Consider the following 19,110-nt stretch of genomic DNA (forward strand, 5'->3'; position numbering starts at 1 on the left):
TATGACTCCTCCTCGCCCTGTATCTGTCCAACTCTTCCTCTCTCTGTTCACCTCTCCTCCCCTCCCCCCCCCCCAAAAAAAAAGAATCTCCCTCCCTCTGTCTGTCTGTCTGTCTGCTCTCTCTGCCTTCTCTCTCCACAGTATCACTCCTAACCCAATAGGAGGCTGGTGGTTGTTAACCCCACAGTATTATAACTCATATGTGCACGAAATGCAGTTGAAATCGTTCCAGAGGTTTAAGATGAGCTTTTTACCCCTGTCTTTGCCCATGCATGTACATGTCAAATATATTTCACATAAATTTATCATATTACACACGTATTTACGCACACACTTCACCTATACCTCTAATGAATTTCACCCTTCAGTTTCATTTTCATGAAGCTCCGTGTTTATGATGTCTTACCTCCTGAACTATGTGTTGTACAATGATATAATTGTGCTGGTACATTCAGTGGTATATAGGAATATTGTTGCAAAATGTGTCACGGATACAGTTAGCAGTAAAGAAATGATAAATTAAAACGTCATGCTTCATATGGCAAGTTTTACTGCATGAACATCAAAAATGTTGTAAGTGATGAACTTCTCTCCTTTCATTATATTGTGACGGCTGTCAGTGAGAAAATGTTTTCATAATGGATTCATGTTTTGTGCAAAGTGTGTTACAAGTAACTAAGTGCTCTCATGCTCAAATACTGGACGAGTAAATTATGGGTGTTTGTGCAGCGTGGGTTATACCTCCCCCCCCCCCCCCCTTTGATAGGTAGGTGTTTATAAATTAGCCTACATGAAGATTTAGTATCACATATTTAAATCATAACAGCTTGTTTTGAATTTAGTAGAAAGTTCACAGTTAGTGTGTTCTCAGTGGTAGGCATCCCTTGTCTGGCATGGGCACTTTGAATTGATTCCAGAGACCACAGCAGCAGTGGTAACTGTAGTTTTGAATAACCACTTGGTGACAATCAAACTAAAATAGTTGCAGTGATCAAATCTAATTAAAGGGGTCATTTTGCAATGCGACAGTGATTGGTCCCATAATGGTCGTATAACATTTTTGGCCTGTGTTGTAGAATCTTCTTTCTTCACCCATAATACTCGCTAGACTTTAGCCTCTATGATTATTAATGTAGACACCTCTGGAAGAGGCACTGGGAAGAACTAGGTTTCATTTGGATGGTGGCATATACCAGGCATGTCATGAATGGCTGTAAAGATATTGAAGAACGTTTTATTTTGACACAGGGAGTGTATGTTAAAATTATTATGGCTGCATACCACTTAAAATGCTTCATCTGACCTTTTTTTTAAAAAAAAGGGCAGCGTGTGTCTGCCAAAATTAATGTTATTGCTTATTTCACTGGCCAGTCAGGGCTGCAGTAGAGTGTCTGCTGCAAACTAACAATCACAGATTTAAAAGCTACATTCAAGAGATCCTTTACACAAAGAAACAGAGTGATTACGAATTGTTGAAATCTTTCTTAAGGTTGCATTTTCACAAACATGTAAATTCAGCAATAGGATAGTTTGAACAATTGCGACAATCATAGATCCATTCACTGTGATCCCAAGCATAATATGGAAGTAGTACAGGTCATAGTCGCATTCTCTCCAAATCTTATCAAATAATTCTTAGGGAAGGTTTCCAATAACTGTGGTACTGCACCAATTCAGTTCCAGCTAAGTGTAAACTTTGTTGCCACTGGCTGAACACTGCAAGAAGAAATAACACAGTGAGACATCTGGCAGCAAACAGCTTTTGCATAGAAGAAGGCACCTGCAGTTGATGGCCATCCAGTATAAAGTATCAGGTATCCGTTTAGTTCTAACCACAGTCCCAACATAACTATATGCACATATCTTGTGATATTTGTGGCAGTGAAGAAATATGATATAAGCACACAGCTTAGAAGTGCTACAAAAAAGGGAAAAATTGTTACTTTTGGGCTCACATTTCACCCCAGTGACAGTATCAGTTTTATATGGTCCCCATATCCAATCATTTTGCTTTAATGACTTTTCCAGGTAAGTAGAATATGGTAAGTTCTTGTCCTGCACAGTAACTCCCTAAAATCTTTCTCAGTATTATTGTTGTGAGCTGAGACTCTTAGGTGATATTTCACGAACCACTCTAGACATCATAAGACATTCATGCACTGTGTCCTAGTGCATACTTATCTTTTAAAACAGTTGCATCTGCTATTATGATATAGTCATAACACTTTTTTACTGCCTTCACGGCAAGTAACAATGCCAAAATTGTCATATTTAAGCACAACTGCACTTTCTTCCCATGTGTCTTACTCACACATTACCTGTAGTCAATCAGTAATACTGTCTTGTCCTATGAAGCAATGTATGCATTTACTGCTAAAAGAAATATGCAGTCAAATAGCAATGCTAAAATGCCAAACATTCTGTGTTCAGGTGGTGACAGTCTTATGCATTTATGTTCCCTTTGGTGAAGATATAACCTTACCAAATACTGAATAATTTGTTGTTGTACTGTACTCTTTGGTCATTGTAAAGATGAAATGAAAGTAATAAATAAATTAATAATGACATGTTGACTGAGTTCATGACTTTTGAGCATTTTGATTAAATAATTTGTCTGCGAAATGATGTAGTTATGATGTGGAATTACTGGCCAGTACTTACTTTCAGAAGGCAAAATTCTTAATATTGTCAGTAGACACACATAAAAGTCCAAGTAACTATCTTAGATTTTGGCACTATTAGGAATTAACAGTTCTGAAAGCTAGGACAGTTTTTTCTACTTTAAATGTGTCTCTTAGCAGTACTATGAATTTTGTCTCCTGGGGATAAATAATGGTCTGCACTTCTATCTCATAATTTTATAATTTTCTTAAGTGAATTTTCTGTCTGATGCATATGGTGGGGTTAAAAAATCTTATTAATATCAAGACTGAGACCCAGTTGTTAATTACGTATTTCAAAGAAAGTTATGTTGCCAAGGTGCTCTTTCAGAAAAAGAGAGTAACAGCAAAACATCACTTATACTCTTATTACTTACAATTGTGTGATCCATAATTATAAAAACTCAAAGAAAGGAATTGCAAATATTTTGGTTAAAAGGAGTACATTTATACCTTGATGGTCAATTGACCACTGTTTTATATGTATTGTTATAAATAAACACCTCTTTCATGGGGACGGTTCAATCCCGTCTCCGGCCATCCTGATTTAGGTTTTCCGTGATTTCCCTAAATCGTTTCAGGCAAATGCCGGGATGGTTCCTTTGAAAGGGCACAGCTGATTTCCTTCCCAATCCTTCCCTAACCCGAGCTTGCGCTCCGTCTCTAATGACCTCGTTGTCGACGGGACGTTAAACACTAACCACCACCACCTTTCATGGGCAATTTATAATAAAAATTGGCTATGTAAAACATTAAGGGCGTTTTATAAATTTATCAATTCAGAACAAAATAAGAGATAAATAAATTATGTTAGTACTTAGTGTATATATCCTAAATGAAACATTTAATAATTACAGATATTCACTGTCAAAATGTAAATGTAGCTTAGTGCTTCATAAAATAACATTGTGCATTTGTTTGGCGCTTGACATTCTGTTGTACAAAAATATGAAATAATTACATGTTGTACTTGTTATTTCTTACTTACTTAAACTTCTGAAAATAAACTTAGGTTTGATCGTGAGAAGTTTGAAGTAGCCTTGAATGATGTGATTCATGGACTAGAAGAACGACTGCAGCAATGGTCTGAATATGAAGGCTCCTTTGACAAGCTGTTACAGTGGCTCTCAGAAGCGGAAACAGCACTCAAGAACTATTCACCTCGCTCTACACTTGAGGAAAAACAAGATCAGCTTGAAAAATATCAGGTAGTTAACTAACTTCATATTTCATCAATATTATTCTTCTGATACTGTATCATATATTGATGAATACATTTCATATCTATTGGCCAAAAATTATTTGTTATTACCTGCAGTTTTGGACCTGTTATTTGCTATGTTCACTATTGTGTTGGCCAGGTAATTTCTTCATTAATTACCTAGAATAAATTATATTTTAAAATTCTAAATTTAAAGTAGAGTGGATGGTGTCAAAATGAACAACTTACTGAGAGGTCATAAACCAGTTGGTTAGGTCTATCTCAAGTAACTTGCATTAGAGAAAATTAAAGGATTTACTGTAAATAAAGGTAAAAAGAAAATTGTGCTAAGGAGATACTACAAGACAGTGGAATGTCCTAAACTAAATAGAATTAGATTTATGAGAACACAACTTTCATCTGTTTCAAACCACTGGCAATTCATATATCTTAATTTCCAATACAAATTTGTAAAATTTCTTTTTGGTTTTGCTAGAATCAAAACGCTACTTTTTATAAAAAGTGTGAGCAAGTTTCATATTCTCAAATGTTCATAGGAAAGATGACGAATTCAGTCTTAATGAAAGACACTGAGTATATTTTATATGTTACAACTGTTTGCACATCTATGTTAATGTTGTACTTTATCCTCTAGGATCTCATAAAAATAATTGATTCGAGAAATAGAGATGTGAAGGAAATGATAACTCTAGCTGACCATCTAGAGCAAGTAAGAGTTTACTGGTTTTGATGGTTTTTTTAATGATTTTTTTCATTGTGCATAGGCTTTTTTGTCTCTTGTCTGAACTATGTATTTATTTTGGTTTTGTATATGTCCACAGTAGCCCATGTCTATTGTCACCCTGCTTTTAAGCTTTTGTTCCACGTGCATTATACCTTCACTTCCAGTTTTTTCTTCAGAGATATTTTTATGTAATACTTTGTAGCACTGCTCACATGAATGAAAATGAGAATATTTATGTTTGATTACAGAACTGCTTAAGTAACCAATAACTAGTGATATTTAGATACATAAGTGATAGAGTATTAATAGAGTACATACTAAACCGAAAAAAACTGTTGCTTAACATTTAGGTTTATTTCATTTCAAATATTTTGAGGTACATGTACCATAACAACTTACTTCTTTTTAACAATATTCTTAACCTTATTATTATTTCTTTTTTACATGAATCTTTGCCAGCAATGAAGTTAACTTATGTGATTTTGATGTGTCTTTATTTCTTTTTATGAAATTTGTTAGTATCGTTACAGTCTAAGATAACAGTCAAGACACTCCATCTCATTTTTGTTACTCACTGCGATAGCAGTGCACCAAGTGGGCAGCAAGCTACACTTCTGAATACATTATCGGATGGGTGTGAATAGTACTGCTTATACCGATTAGTAACATAATTTTTACAATAGGGAGCACATGTAGTGTCAAAATGTCAAACAATGACTAATAAGTGACATCACATTTGCCTTTCTTTAGTTTCATAATGACCCTGGGAGGTATGAAATGGTACATTACAAGACGTTTTATTTTTGATTCTCATGAAACACAGATATTTACTGAAAAATGTTGATTTCTTTTAAGAACAAAAAATTGTTAGTAAATGCCAGAAGACCTGACCTTTTACAGAAGACATTGTATATCTACCCAACAACGTGAAATTTTTTTCACTACCCCTCCAGCCAAATCTGTGAGTGTGGAACATAGGAAACTTGTATGGAATGTAATACCTAATTATTTAATGTACCAAATACGCCACCAAACTAGTAGGAGAAGGGAAAACCACACAGACATGATAATGAAATGCCAAAAGCAATAAAACTGTTTGCCAACACAGAAAAAATCAAATCCACAATTATTGCTTCATTTGAGCCACAAGTGGTATGAAACTTCAGCACATTTGTTTTGAAAGCAAAAGTAATTACTTTAACAAAAATATTCGGATACTTGAAAGTTGCGTGAAGTGTAGGAATGAGATAATAAGAACAGAGAACAATAAAAATATGTGCTTCTCATGCATGGGATATGTGTTGATATCCTCTTGCCTTCAGCAGAGTAAGCTGCAATTACACACACATTTGTAAGTAATTCTTCATGAATAAGATGTAGCTTACGGCATTGAGTCAGTGAGATTTGCCTGTTTTTACATTTATTTCACAATACTGATATCTCTTGGTAATTTACTTATGCATGGAACACAAAAATATAACAACTATTTTGTTAATTATATTAATATTTTTTCCATTATTTGATTGTATTTTGTTAATTAAGTAGAAAGACAATTAGAAACAAACATTATCCTTATGACACATATGACTGTCCGCTTTCTCACTGACTGTCCGCTTTCTCAGCAATTGAAGTGTTAGTGTCGCTCCAGCTGTCAAATGGTAACAACTTTCACAGCAGAGTGTGTCGTGACTGTATGTGTTAGACTGTGGTATCATGTAATATTAGTTTTGTGTGTAAGTTCATAGAGTTTTTGTTTTGTATGTAGATATTCTGGTTGCTCTAGGTTTATTTATCGATTGTCATTTTTTATTTGTAGTTTAAGGCTGCTATTTGATTTTACATTGTGTCATTTTGTCATTTGGAGATGGTGAGTGGAACTGTGGACACTTGAAAATAAAGTGCCAAATGGAGAAAATGGATCATATCTGACATATTCTTCTGTTTGAGTTCTGCAGTGGGGTGACAGCAGCAGAGGCTGCCCGAAACATTTGCACCATGTATGCGGATAATGCCATTGGACAAATAATGGCAAGAAAATGGTTTTCTCGCTGTAAGGAGGCCATTTTGACATTAGTGACTTTCCATGTTCAGGAAGACCATCAGGGTTTGACGAAGATCATTTAGACACTTTAATCCACAATGATACTCATCAGTGTACTTGAGAACTGGCAGATGTGATGAGCTGTGATCACTCCACCATTGTACGACATTTGCACGCAATGGGCAAGGTTCAAAAATCAGTTGTATGGGTACCACATGCTCACGCCAAAATCACAAGCAGGTGGCCATAAGCGCATCTCTGTTTGCTTACCATCAATTGGATTGTGAACAACACCGACCATTCCTATCCTGTATTATCTTCTGGTAAACCTTCCGGGATGTAAGGTCGTGGTCCATGAAATTCTTCAGCTCCTATCATGGACCACGACCTTACATCCCGGAAGGTTTACCAGAAGATATGTCATCCGGTCGTGAAAGCCTTCATACTATCCTGTATTGTTACTGGTGACAATTATGCTAACACACGGAAAAGAGTGGAATGGCTTAGCCCAAACAATGCAGCAACTTCCGTACCAAAGTCTGTGCTCTTCCACGAAAGATAACATTATGTACGTTATAGAACAGTGATGGTGTTGTGTACTACAAATTGCTTCCTCAAGGTTTAACTATCACTGCTGATATTTATTGTCAACAATGGAGACATCTTGCAGATGCAACCAAGAACAACAAGCAGGACAACTGCGGGAAGTGATGCTACTCCACGATAACACCCATCCTAATTCTGCTAGACTGACGCTATAAAGAAGTTGTATTGGGAAGTCATTCCACACCTGCCTTATTCACCTGATCTTGCATCTTCAATTTTCTGCTATTTGATTCTCAATCAAACAACCTTCAAGGAACTTCCTCTCCAGATGAAAATGCTCTCCGAACATGGCTTGATGAGTTCTTTGCCTCAAAACAATGTGATTTCTACAGTCACAGAATCAAAATGTTGCCCTAGCATTGGAAGACTGTCATAAATAGCAAAGGAGAAATTATTTTGATGACTATTGTCTCTGTTATGTGTACATATCTGTTGCATTTATTAAACTTACATAAAAACTCTATGAACTCATGCACCAAACCAATATTTCTATTAATTTTTAACATCATGCCACTTCCTTAATTTTTTAATATGGATTTATTAAGTATTTTTTTATATAAAAGTCCTCACTTTGAGCCCAGAAAATTAAAAAAAAAGTTAAAAACCTATAGCAAGTATTGATTATATGAGTTACATGAAAAAAAAATGGGATGTAAGAGATGGCATGTCTGCTTGTCACTGATTCATCCATTTACAACCAGTGCATGTGAAACCTGTAAGCATTTGAACAAAAATGAGTTCATTTAATAAGTCCATTTTTTTACATATTTTCTTATCTTAGTGTTGTTACCTACAATAGCGTTTACTGAGTAGCTGCTCTGGCATAAAATGTAATGATGTCATTCCTTACTAGCATACAAGAGTTTAGCAATCTACCATCGTACTTCCTCTATAGGTGATAAATTTGTCTGAAGCAAAAATATTAAAATGAAAATCTTTCAGTCAAACTAACACTTAATCCAAAATACTACTACTTTCAGATACTGCTCTAGAAATGCCAAGTTACAGAGTTACCAAAGTGAATTTTGAGTTGTATTTGGAACTGCCATTCACGTAAGAAACTCATTAAAGATTCATCTTACACCAGTTATATACCTAAAAAAGTCAAGGAAGAATTGTTCTGAGATCAGTATGTTTCTGGCAAAATTTTAACAACCTTAGTGCCTGCTGTACAGAAATATTGTATATGAATGTAAAAACATGTTTCTTAGTTTATTTATTTTTTCTGATTCTAAGATTGAATGTAATTAAAAAAATTGGAAAGTCAATCATGTTGGAATTTAGGTAAACAGACAGTTAAATATTATCCTGCAAGAAATTTTCCTGGAAATACCAAGGCTAATGCAAAAATCTTTTCAGACTTCTCAACTTTGTGAAAGATAGGAACCTGCCTTGGATCAGTATAGGTGATTTGTGCATGTTCAAATGAGTATTTCCATGTTTTGAAACCCTCGGCTATTTTATCTGATTCACAAGACCAATTAGAAGCCATACTGGTATCATACTGAGGCCTCTTCAAGGGGTGAGAAAAAGAAATTGTAGTTTAAATAATTTACTTACTGATATGAAGTGAGTGTTTCTCTAGGTCTGTAAAAAATTGTTTTAGTTTGTGTGTAGAGGAATTAATCGGGCTACTTTGCTGCAAAGACCTCATTCAGATTCAAGGTGTTAAGGTTCTAACTGAAGGCAGAGCTTATAAGAAATCCCATACTGATATCAGCCCTGTGTGTCATAAAATAGAGGTAATTTACAAATAAGCCTTGATGCTGATGGACATCCAAATTTGTTGTGTCATCAAATATTTTATTCCTGACATTGTATGATTTTTTGTTGCTGGCCACTAAGAAACATGTTCCATGTTTCACATAAGTGAAACAGTGAGAAAGTATGTGCTCATTATTCATTATATTTACAGTCACTGATCCTGAGTCTTCGTCAAAATGAATCAGAATTTGATAAAATGAATGATGAGTCTTCAGAGCTCATGCAGATCAGTGGTGAAACCAGAATATCAGTAAATGTACAGCAAATCACATCAAGATTCCAGGCCATTCAGACAACTGCTAAGGTAAGTTTTGGTTTTGTGATAATTGTTGTAATTCCTGATATGATATGCTGTTTCTGATCGTAATATAAAACTTTGTATTCTGATCGAAATAGAAAAGTCACAATATTTCCTATGATTCTAGATAGTTATTAGTAACATTGATCTAAATGCTGTGATTTGTGAGATTTGTATGATTTTCATGGGAAATGACAATAGTTACAGACACATTACCAATTTCACAATAGTGTATATATATCTTAAAGACTTATTTCCATGTTTTCTTTTATCAAAAATGTTGTCCGATTATGTGTATACAGAACATTATACAGATATTGAAATACCTATTAATGCCAAATATTGTGACATTGACAATAATGAGATGAAGTTATCTCTTGGAGAATACTAAAAAAGTTACTTTGAACATGAAATCTGTGTATATGTCAAATATATGGTTCATATTAAATCAGTCATATATATTATAGAATTTCTACACTTAATATTACAACCATAACTATAAAAATGTATATTGGTAATATTGCGCAATATCAAGAGCATCTTTTACAAGTGCTTGTAACTTGTTTAAACGATATCTTTTACTGAAAAATCAAGTGTTAAAAACTAACATTGGAATGAGTAAAGATAACCACTTACTGTAAAATGGTTGTCTAGAGCAATGGATAAGCTCATACACATGCAGCTGATGTTTATAAGCTGGACTACTGTGTTGTCTTGTTTATATGCCTATCTATCATTCAGTGCCTCCTCTATTTGGCGAGTAGTTATCTTTACTCATTACATTGTTGATACATATATATTTTTAATGCTAGTTATAGTTGTGCTGGGGTTTCAAACTGTAAGGATTATTTTCAGTTGAATATAAAATGAGAGTGATGGGTGAAACATGTGTATAACAAGTATAAAATAATCATATAAGTAATATTACAGAATCTTTTTCCTGCTAGCAGTTAACATTAACTATTTACAGATTAATTGAGGTGGCAGAACTGGTTAGTTTTGGCTTCACAAAATAAATTGTTATGACTAGTTGCCGTAAGTTTTCTGAATCTTACATTTGGTTTAGTAAAAATGTGGTCAAATAAGGATCTGTATGGTGATAAAGACATGTGAATCAGATTTAAATAAATGGGATACTAACCTAGATAAAAACGTCATTGCTTCATTGGCTGTCTACATCTACATCTACATCTACATATATATATATACTCCACAAGCCACAGCATGATGGAGGTAACCCTGTACTAGTTGTTTCCTTTTCTGTTTCAATCGCAAATAGAGCGAAGGGAAAACGACTATCTGTATGCCTATATGCCTCTATGTGAGCCCTAATTTCTCCTAACTTACCTTTGTGGTCCTTATGTGAAAGGTATGTTGGTGGCAGGATCAGTCTGCAGTCAGCTTCCAATCCCCGTTCTCTAAATTTTCTCAATAGTGTTCTGCGAAAAGAATGTGCTTTCCCTCAAACGGTTACCATTTGAGTTTCCAAAGCACCTCCATAACACTTGCGTGTTGTTCGAATCTAGCAGTAACAGATCTTGCAGCCTCCTTCTGAATTGCAACAATGTCTTCCTTTAATCCGACCTGGTGCAGACCTCGAGCAGTACTCAAGAGTAGGTCACATTTGTTTCCTGTATGTGGTCCTCCATACAAATGAAGCACACTTCCCCAAAATTCTCCCAATAAACCAAGTCAAGTGTTTGCCTTCCCTACCAAAAATCTCATGTTCATTCCATTTCATATCGCTTTGGAGTGTTACGCCCAGATATAAACAACAAGACTGCATTGAAGAGGGCACTGCTAATGCTGTATCCATACATTATAGGTTTGTTTCATCTACTCGTCTACATTAACTTACATTTTTCTACATTTAGAGTTAGCTGCTGTTCATCAAACCAAATAGAAGTCATCTTGTTTCATCCAACAGTCACTCATATTTGACACCTTCCCATACACCACAGCAGCATCAGCAAACAACCGCAGATTGCTGCTCACCCTGTCTGTCAGATCATTTATCTACAAAGAAAATAATAGCAGTCTTATCACATGTTCCTGGGGCACTCCTGCTGATTCCCTTGTCACTGAAGAATATTCACCGTTGAGAACACATACTGGGTTCTATTTCTTAAGAAGTCTTCGAGCCACTTGCGTGTCTGGGAACCTATTCCTTATGGTTGTATCTTCATTAACTGTCTGCATTGGGGTACTGTGTCAAATACTTTTCGGAAATCTAGGAATATGGAATCTGCCTGCTGCCCTTCCACCATATTTTGCTATATATTATGTGAAAAAAGAGAAGGCTGAGTTACACACAAATTATGTTTTTTAAAACCACGTTAATTTGCAATCGTAAGCTTTTCGGTCTCTAGGAAATTTGTTATATTTGAACACGGAATATGTTCTGGAATTCTGTAGCAAACCAATGTTAAGGAAGTTGGTCTGTAATTTTCCAGGTCCATTCTTTTACCCTTCTTATAACAGGAGTCTCCCGTGCTTTTTTCAGGTTGCTTGGGACTTTGTGCTGGGCAACAAATTCACGATAAATACAAGCTCAGTAAGGTAGCAGTGCCATAGAGTCCTCTTTGTAGAAACTAATTAGGATTCCATCCAGACCTGGTGCCTTATTTGTTTTCAGTTCTTGTATCTACAATAACAATCCATATAACTTTATGCAATTGAATTAGCACCAGACTTGCATCTGGAAAGGGTGTGACTCAAATCTCCTTCTGGTAATCTAGGTTTAGGTATCCTGGGTTTTCCCACAGGCAAATGGTAGAATGTGACATGGCCAGTCTGAGCTTATGCTTTTTCTTTAATGAGCTTATCATAGACACAATGTTAAACTGTGGTCTTGCGTTCTCTTATCACTTCCAGGATGGGGCTCAATATTTCAGTGTAGAACTTATAAGTAAGTACTATAACTGCCTAAACACAAATATTATTGAGTAATATTTAGGGTATTGAGGGCAGTGAGTGTCAAAACTCAGTATGAGGATCCTTATTTAAGTTTTTCTGAATTTCACTGCCAGTTCCTACCTCTCCCCCCTTTACACTGACTGAAAAAAGTAGTGTAGTTTTAATATGAAGGAACATAAACAGTTTAAAGAAAGAGGCAGACATTAACGTCTTTACAATTACTACTGTTTACTTTAAGAAAGATAACATAAACAGCCAGAGCGGGGGAACTCTAATATACTGAACAATGCTAATTTTTTGTTCTTCCATTTCATCCTGTCAAAATATGAATAGTATATTTAAATAATTATTTTTTAATTAGTAACTTATTTGACTTATTCTTTAATACAGGAAATAGTGAAAAAATGTGAGCAAGCTGTGGCTGACCACACAGCATATGCAGAAAAGTACCGCCAGTGTTCAGACTGGCTATCAACTGCGCAGTCACAGTTTGAAGCTTCCGGAGGATCAAAGATAGCAACAGGTGATCGAGATGAACTCACAAAGCACAGCACGAAACTAAATGAGCTGCTTGTTGAACAGCCTGCAGCAATGGCTCTGCTTTCAACAACAGTTGAATATGGAGAAAAACTGTATCCATCAACAGCTGCTGATGGCCGTGAAACCATTCGTCAGCAGTTACAAGAATTACAGCAGGCTCTTGAAACACTGTATGATAGCATTTCCAGCACTGAACGAGAACTTCAAGCTAAACTCTCTCGGTCAGTAGTCCTAGTTTCTTTTTCTTCTCATTAAATGTAGTAAAATTTTTATTATTTTCAATACTTTAACAGCTTTGGAAATTATTTCAGTGACTATTCTTTTTCCGTTTTGAGTCGGTGTTAGAATTTTCAGTTTGACTGTTTTTATTTGTTTGCACTTTCCAGTTCTAAAGTAATGACTGAACAAAAGATAAGTTTCACAAGAGTGCCAGTTGATTGTGATAAATTGCACACTGGGGAGAATGGGAAACATTTGTGGGAGGTACGAGGGAGAGATGATGTGCCTATTGTTTCTACAGTCTCTTCACAAACCCTAGGAACTTTCATTGTAATGGGAATATCATAATTTTTATAGACGGAAGCATTATTTCCAATCTTTTATGTATCGTTTCTGGAGCTTGCTCATTTGTATAAACTGTTAAGATTTTATTTCATTGAGAGAGGGAAACAGTGACATTTTCTGTACACAGGTGGATGAGTTTTGAAGAGTGTAGTGAAAGACTTAAGAAATGGCTCGCAGAGGCAGAGTCTCAACTTCCTGCAGAACCTGTGTTGTTTGCCACTCTTGATGAGAAGCGTGCTCAACTACAAGTTTATCGTTCACTGCTGCATGATGCAGTTGCACACCAACAAGACATCCTCAGCCTCCGTGACAAGACAGAAGGACTGCCAGGTCGTGGAGGGGGAAGTGCTGCAGAGCGTGAGCTCCAGCAGCTAGTAGACCGTCACACTGCCCTGTTGCGCCGTGCACAAGCTTTTGTTGAAAGCTATGAGGCAATTGTTGGTGACCATCAACAATATACTAAGGCTGTCATGGATGCGCAGGAGTGGCTTGATGCTACACACAATACGGTACGTTGAATCTGACAACTGTAAAATGGTTAAGAGTATAAGGATGGGCTTTATTTGATTGCACTGTTAGTAATCCATATTTATCTTAATATCTGTCTCTTGTAGACCAAGATTAAAAGTGAAGTGTAGTCATCATCATCATCATCATCGCCTCAATCAGACATTAAGCACTAGCACTTGTTTTAGACTATTTTCTGCACTTTTTAAAAAATTTGTTTATTTTCTCATGACTATTCATTTGACATGAAACAGACTACATCATATATACTCAAATCAACATTTTTCCATATTATAGAACTCTTTTGTATTGTAACATGGGTTTTATTTCTGTCAGCCAGTTACATATCTTAATTTTGGAACTTTTAAATGGCTCGAGTGAAGTAAAGAAATTTGTTGAAAGTAGGACATTTCTAAACTACACTGACAAAGGCACTTTCACAGACACTACAGCTGAAAGAGCTGTCATTTGTGTTTTATTTCTTCATTAACTTAACTGTCATGATATCTGATTAATTTGCTACTGTGGAATCTGGGGAACTAAATAATGTATTTTGTTCCAGGTTATGCTATGGGGAGATACAGACCTTGAACGTGTTTCATTGCACACCAATTTGGAAAGGTTGAAAAATCTGCAGCTCAACTTACCTGAAGAAGAACAACGTATTGAATTAATTCGTTCCTTGGGTGAGAAAGTTATACCTGGGACAGTGGAATCAGGTCAGGTCAATATCAGAAATCAGATAGATTCTTCCCAACAGGAATGGCAAGGACTGTTATCCTCTGTCAAGTAAGCATGCCACTATATCCCTGTTTGTGGAATGATTTTAATCATATCTGCAACTATAAATGTGAATTTATTACTTCCAGGAGTACAATTGAAGCACTTGACAGCAAACTACAGCAGTGGAATGAATATGAATCTCTCAAAGATCAGTGCATGGCATGGATTAGAGAGACTGATACAAAGCTTCATGCCATTGATCTAAAAGCAACATCCCAAGAAAAGAAAGAACAACTTGAAAATCTCAAGGTATGTCACGTTTTGACTATATCTTTAGACTGTTAAAAAAATAAACAAAGAATAAACTGATGAAGGTTATTTGTTATCATTAGTGATATGCTTTTTATCAGCATGGTTTACAAAATCAATTTGTATGCTGTGTCGTGTTGTTTTAAATAAATTTTTTATTTTTTTACATAGGCCCTACAAGGTGAAGTTCGAGCGAAAGAACTGGAGATTGATGCTGTTACAGAAAGAGCTCAACAACTTTATAAAGGCAGTATGAGTTCAAGGAGTTCACAGATATCAGAATTGGGGCTGAAGTATCAGCAAGTTTCACACAAAGTTAAGGTACTTATAAACAAATATTGTATGTCTTGTTAAACAGTACTTACACATGGAAGAATAAGAGAATAATTTCTGTAAATGTATGTGTTCTTTTGATTACTATTCACTTCTTGAAACTAAATTCCTCTTCACTTACCTAATACAAGAAAAAGCTTTTAACACAATCTAATGGTTATTTTCACTTATCACAATAAGTAAACCATTTAGCTGGAAACGTAAGAGTAAAAATAACAAGAAAAGAAAAAAGCATTACCATTTGCTGCGCATTTCCTTTTAGGATCTCACAAATCGATGGCACCAGTATGTGACCACTCATCAAGAATTTGACACACACGTTGCGGAGTGCACTCAGTGGCTTGAAGATATAAAGAACAAATTGTCATACTGTTCGGATCTCAGTGCATCCTCTCAGCAGGATCTTGAGGGGAAATTGGAGACTATACAGGTAAATAGACAAGCCTAGTAACTTTTAAATATAGTTGTGATTTTTTTACATTATTAAGTAAATACTTTCAGTTTACACATGTGCCATTTATATTTATCTATCTGCTTGCTTAAAAATATAGTTCAACTGTTCAGATGTGTTGATCATTTGACTTGCAGTTTACTGACAATGATAATTACCACATTTACCTGTTCAAATGAGTTTTTTCACAAATTAATCGTTAAAAATATGGGGTCATTTTACACTTGCTAATGAACTGTTAGTAGTTGAGATTAATGTTTTTACATTCTGTTATTGCTTGCAATCAATGTAAAAGTTTCTAGTCATCATTATTTTGATTTTACATTTACTTGCTTTTTTCATCCTTGTTATGTTAGCAGTTGAGTTTTGCAATGTTAATGTTCTTAAAAGTAAACACAGCATTTTGTTTACTTTCATTGTCACTGTTGCTAGGACAGTAAATTTTACCAATTGAAAATTAATGCAAATGATCGTCATAGCTCTGTTGAAGTACATGGATTTAAGAGGTCACAATCAACAGCTATTTCTTGTAGTCAGACAGCAGGAATGGTTTTACTGCTGTGTTTTGCAAGCATCAGGGTTAGGCAAGCAGTGGGAAGGCATTGAAGTCACCAGTGGAGCCTTAAACCTACAATTACTATATTACACACAACTTATCTGTTATATAGAGAATCAGCAAAGACCACAAACAATTGTATAGTAGAAAGGAAGTTCAGCCCTTCATAAAGGCATATGCTATGTGTGTTCAGAAAGTATTAGGAATTTTCATTTTTTGGTAATAATTTTATTTATTTATGTGCTTTAATATTATCTTCTTCAAAGTAGTCCACATTAGATATTATACATTTTTCCAGCACTTCTTCCAATCCCCAAAACACTTCTGGAACTTAGTGTTTGGAATAGCACTTAGCTCTTTCAGTGATGTGTTTTTAATCTGATCAAAGCTTGTAAAAAAATGCCTCTTTAAGTTTCTCTTTATTTTTATCATATCTGGCAAATATAGAGGCTGGGTCATCATTAGAGTGTTGGTTTTTGCCAAAAAGTTCATGAACAAACAATGAAATATAAGCAGATGCGTTATTGTGGTGCAAAAGCTGTGAATTGTTTTGCCACAAATCTGGGTGATTTTTTCAGATTGCTTCTCATAGACGGTTGTTGAACTTGTAGGTAGTGCTCCCCCCCAAATGATCATTTGTCTCTTTTGGCAAGAACATGTGATGCACTATGCTATTAAAATCAAAGAAAACAGTGAGCTAGAATCTTACCATTTGACTGCACTTGCCGAACTTTTTTTGGTCTTGGTTATCTAGAATGTCTCCACTGGACGATTGAGACTTAGTTTCAACATCATACCCATACACCCATGTTTCATCACCTGTTATCACATGTTTCAGTAGTTCTGCATCGTTGTTGATTTCATTTAGTGACTCCTGAACAACTTCCATTTTCCTCTGTTTTGCTTGAAATTCAACATCTTTGGCACAAATTTTGCTGTGAAACATTCCATACCCAAAACATTGGAAAAGATTTCGTGGCATGAGCCAGTTGATATTCCATCATCAGCAATTTCTTTGACTGTGATTCAGTGATCATTTGTAATAATTTCTGTCTCATTTTCATCAGTTGTTGATGCGCTGGGATGTCTCAGAAGGCTAGTCGTCTTCTGCTTCTTCATGGCCATCTTGAGAATGCTCGTACCACTTACAAACCCTTGTTTTACTCATAGCAGACTCATCAAAAGCAAAATTTAACGTTTCTAAAACTTTTGTTACATTTTATTCCATTTGTGTACCAAATTTAATGCACATTTTTAAAACAAATCAGTAATCGTCACTCATAAGCAAACACATGTAACCTCCTTGACAACTGATGGCAGGCTAAACTTCCAATATGACTGTCGTGTACAAGTTGGTTTCAGACATGTCTATCAACACAACAATGCAAAATTGCACGAATCGGGCTAACACAACCTGTGAAACTGCAAAATTTCCAACTTTTTGAAGATACCTCATATGTTAAATGAGGAGTGCATTAAAAAATACCAGTTCTACATGCAAATCTTTCCAAGGTTGTAACGAAGGAAAGTTTTATGTGTTGGAGAGTAGGCTGTACAGTATTCCAGAGAAATGTAATGACTGATTTCTCCTTACTCAAAAGTTTAAAGTACTGGAGATAAAGAGGGTTTTCCTACTGAAGGAAGATTACAGACTGGATTATGAGGATGATGAAGAGGGGGGAGAGCTTACATAATAGCTGAAAACAATGCTAGCTTGGTGAAATCCAGTGGTGTTCAATGAAAGCTAAATGCATTTCAGCCAAATGTTGTGGCTGACACGTAATACATTGACGTAGTCCTTGATAGAAGCTCAGATAATTAAGACCTTTGTGTTGTCCTCAGATGCGATAACCTAATGGGAAAACCATGCTAAAAGAGGATGTCAAGAAAAATGTGAATTACTAATGGCTGCTTGCTAGGCTAGTTGAAAGTTGTTTATAGCAGAGGACTTAGTTTATTTGCATAACACATGAGAACTGTTGATGCTGAATTCCTTCAGGAGGTACCTCATCTAGGAAGTTAAGAACCTGATATCAGATGGTCACACAGATGTAGTAGTAACTGCTAGTGGTATTATCTCACAACTTCATATAATGGACTTTGTTGGAAATAAATCTTTCAAGGCTCGTATGCCACAGTTTTACAGGATTGTTATTGCGTGGAGTAGTATCTCATGCAAATTCATTGTGAAATGATCTGAAAAGTTTTGCACACCCCTGACCTGGATTGTTAGAAAATGGCGTGATATGGGTGGAGTATCAGGATGAAACCAGCAAACCTACTTCTTATTCTGTAAAGAATCATGCTCAGATGTATGAAACATCATATCTCCTGAACTGCGTGTTTTACAATGACACAATGTTGCAGGTATATTCAGTGGTATATGTGGAAGCTGTCTGCAAAATATGTTGTGGGTAGAGTTAATAGTAATGAATTGAAACATCATGCCTGATGCTGAAGTTTTACTGCATGAACAGCAACAGTGTAGTAAACGATAAACTTTTTTCTTTTCAGTATTTTGTGGGGGTCTCATTGAGAAAAACTTTTGAAAAGTTTATAAACTATGTGTTTTTTGGAAGTTGCGAAGTATTCTCATTCTTGAGTACTGGAGAATATCATCTAGGTGTTTCCAACTTGGAAACTTAAATTACTGTATTAAACCTGTAAAGTAAATTTTTACTTGTTGATGAGTTGATTATGAAAGCACATCAAATATTTAAATTAACTTAATACTTGCATGAAACATTGAAAATCGAATTTTTTGTGTTGCCACTGGAAGACATTAGATAGGCAGCCATCAAGTGAACCTGTGCATCACTTAAGCTGTTTATTTTCAGTGGGCACACAAATGAAGATCACGATAATATTTATGATGATGAAAGAGAAGAAAAAGATT

At 35.5% G+C, this 19,110-nt stretch overlaps 1 protein-coding gene across 2 annotated transcripts in view; it reads left to right on the top strand.

The window, feature by feature from the left end:
• Positions 1 to 19,110, top strand: part of LOC126416038 (muscle-specific protein 300 kDa-like) — a 643,030-nt gene that overhangs the window by 303,657 nt on the left and 320,263 nt on the right. The window contains exons 46-54 of one of the 2 annotated variants that reach the window (XM_050083501.1): positions 3,673 to 3,868; positions 4,517 to 4,591; positions 9,169 to 9,321; positions 12,622 to 12,992; positions 13,463 to 13,844; positions 14,405 to 14,631; positions 14,712 to 14,874; positions 15,046 to 15,195; positions 15,470 to 15,637. In XM_050083501.1, the coding sequence (XP_049939458.1) occupies positions 3,673 to 3,868; positions 4,517 to 4,591; positions 9,169 to 9,321; positions 12,622 to 12,992; positions 13,463 to 13,844; positions 14,405 to 14,631; positions 14,712 to 14,874; positions 15,046 to 15,195; positions 15,470 to 15,637 (1,885 nt within the window). The remainder of the gene's footprint in view (positions 1 to 3,672; positions 3,869 to 4,516; positions 4,592 to 9,168; positions 9,322 to 12,621; positions 12,993 to 13,462; positions 13,845 to 14,404; positions 14,632 to 14,711; positions 14,875 to 15,045; positions 15,196 to 15,469; positions 15,638 to 19,110) is intronic. The other variant, XM_050083503.1, reaches the window with a different exon arrangement.

The sequence above is a fragment of the Schistocerca serialis genome, chromosome 8 (assembly GCF_023864345.2).
Source record: "Schistocerca serialis cubense isolate TAMUIC-IGC-003099 chromosome 8, iqSchSeri2.2, whole genome shotgun sequence".
NCBI classification, from domain to species: Eukaryota; Metazoa; Arthropoda; class Insecta; order Orthoptera; family Acrididae; genus Schistocerca; species Schistocerca serialis.